A 6028-nucleotide genomic window follows, 5' to 3' on the forward strand; every position below is an offset into this window, starting at 1 on the left:
TTTTATGCTAAACTGAAAGGGATTTTTATTGAGATTTTTTGTGCTGCACACATTTAACAACAAAGTTCAAAGAAGTGTGAGAGTTGCATTTTGACAGCTAACATGTAGTAGTATTTAGTATTCATAGCTTTATTTTTACTTCATTTTAAATTTGTTGTATTACATTAAAATGAGTAACAATTATATTATATATATAAAGCTTACAGCTATGGCATTTTAGCCGTCTGCCGGAAGTTTAGATTAATTTAATAACTATTTTTTATAAATATTAAATAAATATTATTATTTTTAAACTCAATACAATATAAATACTAAATTAAATTATTATACCAAATATAATAGATTTCAAATAAATTAATTTAAAATCTTCGTTAATAATATTTTGGCTGTATTTTAATGCATTTTTAGCAAGTATCAGTATGGTTTCAGTATCAGTATGGTTTCATTAACATTGAGCGTAGGTTTACCGAAGTACAGCAACCGGTGTTCTTTAAAAATTGTTCGCCTACTAAGTGTATTGCATTACCTTTCAATTTAAGGTTGCATATCGTATACAGCGTGTCTTGACTTTCGTACTGTACATAGCACAATTGTAGGAGCTCGCCTCTGGTTTTGAAAATTGTCCTTATTGTTTCTACGTCGTATTGCTCGTGAAAGTAATTATTGATACCGAGATCATAATTCAGCTTCAATATGCATCATTTGATATATGTTTTCTTGCCGCTTCTACAAAATTTCTACGTTCTTCAATACTTAGTTTCGTTATTTTATTTTTCTGCCACAGTTTACAGTTATCATCCATAGTCTAATCATTAGTCACATTTAGCTCGGATTCCAGATCCTACCATTTTTCAAAAAATAATCTTTTTTCATTTATTAGGTGCTGCACTAATGTTTTTTGAATCCGATTGCCTGGCAAATTCTTAACACGATTGATGTAACCAAAATGCAATTTCAATGTTTGGGTATATAGCGTCGGTAGATCAGTCTCTATAAGCCCCATATAATTTAGGGTATTTTTTGGCAAACGAAATGTTCTCCTTATATAAAATATCTGCAATTTTTCTACTGCATCATATTTATCCACATCCCAGATTTGCGCTGCATAATTTAGAACTGATTTAACTGTGGCTTCAAAAGCTTTGTATTTTACGGGCAGTGACACTTTCGGATTTCCCAAGACATTTTTCCAAGTACAATTAATAACCAATTTAGCTTCCTTTAACTTCTCGTTTAAGTGGTTATCGAATTTTGCGTTATATTTCATATTTATTCCTAGATATTTATAATTATTAACCACTTTTAATTGATCATCGTAAAGGTTCCATTTTTCCTCATTCTCAATCTTCTAGCATGTTTCTTAAATATCATCACTTTTGATTTGTCTGTGTTTAAAGATAGTCCACATAAGTTGCAATATCTGTTTAATTCATATATCATATTTTGTAATATTATTGGAGAATCTGCAAATAGTACAATATCATGAGCATATAATAGTACTTTTAGGCACATGTTGACAATCATAATACCACCAGAAAGAAATTTACTTAAGTCATCAACGAACAGTGCAAACAATATAGGGCTTAAGACACAACCTTGTCTCACTCCGGCACACGTTTGGACCCATCTCGAAGTACATTTTCCGTCCCATACTGTTGACTCATTGTTGCTGTATAGACTTTGCAGTATTTTCAAAATATTGGTTTAAAGACCCAGCTGCCTAAGTTTGTAAAAAACTGCTTTAAGATCTACGTAAAAAACATATAACTTCGTGTTTTTTGCAATAAATTTTGCAATAGAGGCATCTAGATTTACCACAATTTCTAGTGGCTGATGATCCGAGTACATCATGTCATGTATTTGAAACTGTTCAGTTATTATTAACCATACTCCTTTCACAAAACAATAATCTATCGTTGATCTTGCTACACCTCTGATAAACGTGAATGTACCCTCTCTATTGCCTTTAGTGCGGCCATTTAACACGGTGACACCAAATGAACTGCAAATTTCTTGTAATTGTTTGCTACTTTGTGGTCCAATACTTCAGACCACTGCATGTTATTCGCATATTCGTGCATTGAAGTCAGCAGTTATCATCATATTTTCGTTCTGAGCTTCCACTAATATATCACATAAGTTATTGAAATCATTTTGTCAGTTATTGCAATTTAGATAAACTGGGATTAAACATAATTTTTGATTATTGGTGGTTATCTCACAGTACCGCAATATTGCAATTGCTTTCGGACACCATACAATTTTCTTCCACTGGTTCGACCTCTACTTGTTGTTCTAGTTGCAGGCTCCCAATGAATTGTATTCACTAAATGTATTTTCAATATAATCTGTCTTACCTACTCAAAATGTTTCAAATAAAACAAATATATCGAATTTTTTAACATAATTCATAAATTCTATATACTTATACTTATTTGTTACACCAGCTACATTATACGATAATATTTTAAACTTATATGCTAATTTAATGTCTGACTTGTCTGCATTTGCATTTTTTTGAATTTCATAGTATTTATTTTTTTGTTTGACATATTTGATTTTTATTGGCAAAATGTAGGTCAGTGTTCTCCGATTTGACGCGACTATTTTCCTTACTGCTAACAGTTTTTTGGCTGTTTTATTTTCTTAAATAGCGTGTTGTTCTCGATCACTTCTTTCACTTCAATCTCACCAAACAATTGTTTTAATTCCTTCAAAGCGTCACCTTCTTTGCACTTTAGTTTCTTATTTTTATCGATATGCATCCATTTTCCTGATATATATATGTTGTCATTTTTAATATAAATTTTGTGTGTTTTTGATGGCTTCACGATCTCTCTTCAGTTGTAATAAAGCAGAATTATTTTCCTGTCTAGACAAGCTTAAGTCCTTTTCAAAATAAATCTGAGTGCCATGTAGTTTTCTACCATTTTTTAGGACATCTTTTGCCATTTCTGAAATTTTCAATTCTGCGATCACACCCACTTTTTGTTTCTTTTCAAATATCACGTATGTGTCTCGAACTATAATAGTTGTCATAGCCATTTTGTCTCGTCTTTCAGTAGACCTTTCCCTAGTACATTACGACTTTTACTTTGTTCGAGTAGTCTTCCAATTTCCCTCCTGTCCTCATCTCGTTTTCCAATTTTTATATTTTCAGTGACACGTTGCCCATTTGTTCCTTAAGTTCGCATATGTCACTCTTTGATGCTAGCATAGCTACATGATTTGCGGAAAGCATTAATTTTTTGTTTTCATTTGAAGACTCTGCACCACTTGCAGAGTCGCATCGAATGCTTGTCGAGACATATGGTGATCATGCTCTATCAGAAGCAACATGCAAAAGATGGTTTCAACGGTTCAGAAATAATGATTTTGATGTGAGAAATGAAGAACGTGGAAGTTTGAAGACGCCGAATTGCAAACGATATTGGATGGAGATGACACTTTGGGTCAAAAGCAAATGGCAGAAATGTTAAATGTTGCACAACAAACAATTTCTGACCGTTTAAAAGCTATGGGAAGGATCCAAAAGTGTGGAAAATGGGCGCCACATGAATTGAATGAAAGACAGATGGAAAACCGCAAAACACTTGTGAAATTTTGCTTCAAAGACACGAAGGAAAATCGGTTTTGCATCGGATTGTTACTGGCGATGAAAAATGGATTTATTTTAAGAATCCTAAACGGAAAAAATCATGGGTTAATCCAGGACAACCATCAACATCGACTGCAAAACCAGATCGATTCGGCAAGAAGTCAATGCTGTGTGTTTGGTGGGACCAGAAAGGTGTGGTGTACCACGAGCTCCTAAAACCTGGTGAAACCGTCAATGCTGGTCGCTATGAACAACAAATGATAAATTTGAACCATGCATTGATCGAGAAACGACCAGAATGGGCCAGAAGACACGGCAAGGTAATTCTGGCCCATGACAATGCACCTGCACACAAAGCAAAACGGGTTCAGGATGCAATCAAAACACTTGGCTGAGAGCTGCTACCCCACCCGCCGTATTCACCAGACTTGGCTCCTTCTGACTACCTTTTGTTTTCATCGATGGGATACGCATTGGCTGAGCAGCACTTTGATTCCTACGAGGAGGTCGAAAATTGGGTGTCTGGTTGGTTTGCTTTAAAAGACTAACAATTTTTTTTGGCGTGGTATCCACAAATTGCCAGAAAAGTGGTCAAAATGTGTAGAAAGCAATGGCCAATACTTTGAATAAAATGTTTTTTACTTTCCTATTAATAATTAGTGTTTTATTTTTACCAAAAAACGCTCATTTCATACCGGTACACCTAATATTTGCGAATCAAAGTTAATATTCAGGCCTGCAATATTAGATTCAAATTTTTCTGTCATTTGTTGAATAGCCTGCATAACATCACCGAGCGAAAGCTCAGATCATATACGCCTTTCTTGCCTCTGTGATTGTCTATTCGGTGTGCACAGGTCCGATTTACTAGCGATGTTTTTTGTAACTGTTGGCGATCTTTCAACTGGCATTTTTTCTTTTTCTTTTTTTTTTATATATATTTTATATATTTGTTTTGTTTTATATTATAATATAATTGCAAAGTTTTTAAGTTCATATGTTCTGCTTGTGTTTTCTTTTAAAGCTTAAAATTCGGTTTGTCACACAAACTCGACAGCACAGACATAAACCACTCTGAGCTTTATACTTAGTATATTTTCTATAACTTTTAACCTAGCTTAACGCTGAATATAATTTTAAGTTCCACTGATCGCAAGCACTTTTGTGTATATTTGGTTTTTACTGTTGTTAAATACAACGTTACTTTGTCTACTGAAGTCTCAACAAAATAAAATAATATTATTATCAACTTTTAGCACCACATTCGAACGCATAGTAATCACAAGAACGTTTATTTCCTAATCAACGTTTTGAGCATGTACATATTGATATCGTGGGACCTTTGACCTATTGCAATGGTATGCGGTATTGCCTAACATACATAGATCGGTTTACCCGGTGGTCCGTTCTTATTCTCCTTATGGACATCCATGTACACACTGTAGCAGTAGCGTTGCGCGATACCCACAATCAAATGGAATCCTGGAACAATTCCACAGAACATTGAAAGCAACATTGAAATGTGGACAAAACCAAAGATGGACAGACGAACTACCACTGATATTGCTAGCTTTATGAAGTGTGTACAAAGACGTCCTCCAAGTTAGCCCAGTCAAGATGGTATACGGTATATCTCTTAAACTCCCAGGAGAATTCTTTGAAAAGACATCCCACGACGGATACGACTCCGAATTCGCAACGCTTCTAAAGGAAACTATGAATCAATTACGTCCGGTTTCAGGTTCAAACCATGGCAAAACGGAGACGTTCGTACAACGAGACCTCCAGACGTGCTCACACATGTTCCTGAGGGGCGATAACGTACGACCTCCCTTAAAACCACCTTACGACGGACCATTCAAAGTGATACGGCGATATCTTAAGCTTATTATCATTTTCATCAAAAACCGACCTGTCCAAGTCAGCATTGACAGAGTAAAAGCAGCTTACTTGTTGACTGATGAAATCGATCCAACCACGCAGTTTCCGCGATCTACATCATTTCAGTCAAGCCCAGATGCACAACCATTACAAACATTTCAGCAGGAACTCAACCCAAGTCGCAGTGCCTCCAGCGGCAGAGTTATTCGTTTACCTGTCAGAGTCACGACATAAAATCAGTTGCATATATCGTGACATCGCTTCCACTCAGCCACTGGTGGAAGAGTGGTGTGGCGACCAATATGGCAACACTTAAACGACACACAAATAGCACAAAATAACACAGAAACTACACGAACAACACACGAATCATACAAAATATATAAGAAGAAGAAGAGTAGCTGAAAACATAGTCAAGAACACGAAAACAAACGAAAAAGAGTGGCAGTCGGATTTTTGCATATACGTATTTACATTAAAATATATAAATAATAAACGTGTAATAAAAGGCGGTTATACTGCAAATAAATAAATAAATTTTAAAACTTT

General features: G+C 34.9%; 1 protein-coding gene across 1 annotated transcript; it reads left to right on the forward strand.

Moving 5' to 3' along the window:
- Window positions 1-5215: 5215 nt before the first annotated feature.
- LOC119675450 lies at window positions 5216-5713 on the forward strand. Its single transcript, XM_038086649.1, has one exon. The coding sequence runs from the start codon at window positions 5216-5218 to the stop codon at window positions 5711-5713; it is 498 nt and encodes a 165-aa protein (XP_037942577.1).
- Window positions 5714-6028: the final 315 nt, after the last annotated feature.

This window comes from Teleopsis dalmanni, chromosome 2 (assembly GCF_002237135.1).
Source record: "Teleopsis dalmanni isolate 2A chromosome 2, ASM223713v2, whole genome shotgun sequence".
NCBI lineage: Eukaryota > Metazoa > Arthropoda > Insecta > Diptera > Diopsidae > Teleopsis > Teleopsis dalmanni.

What these genes read in the sequence shown, in the direction of transcription:
- LOC119675450 (XM_038086649.1), top strand. Translation starts at nt 5,216, where the DNA reads ATGGTATACGGTATATCTCTTAAACTCCCAGGAGAATTCTTTGAAAAG.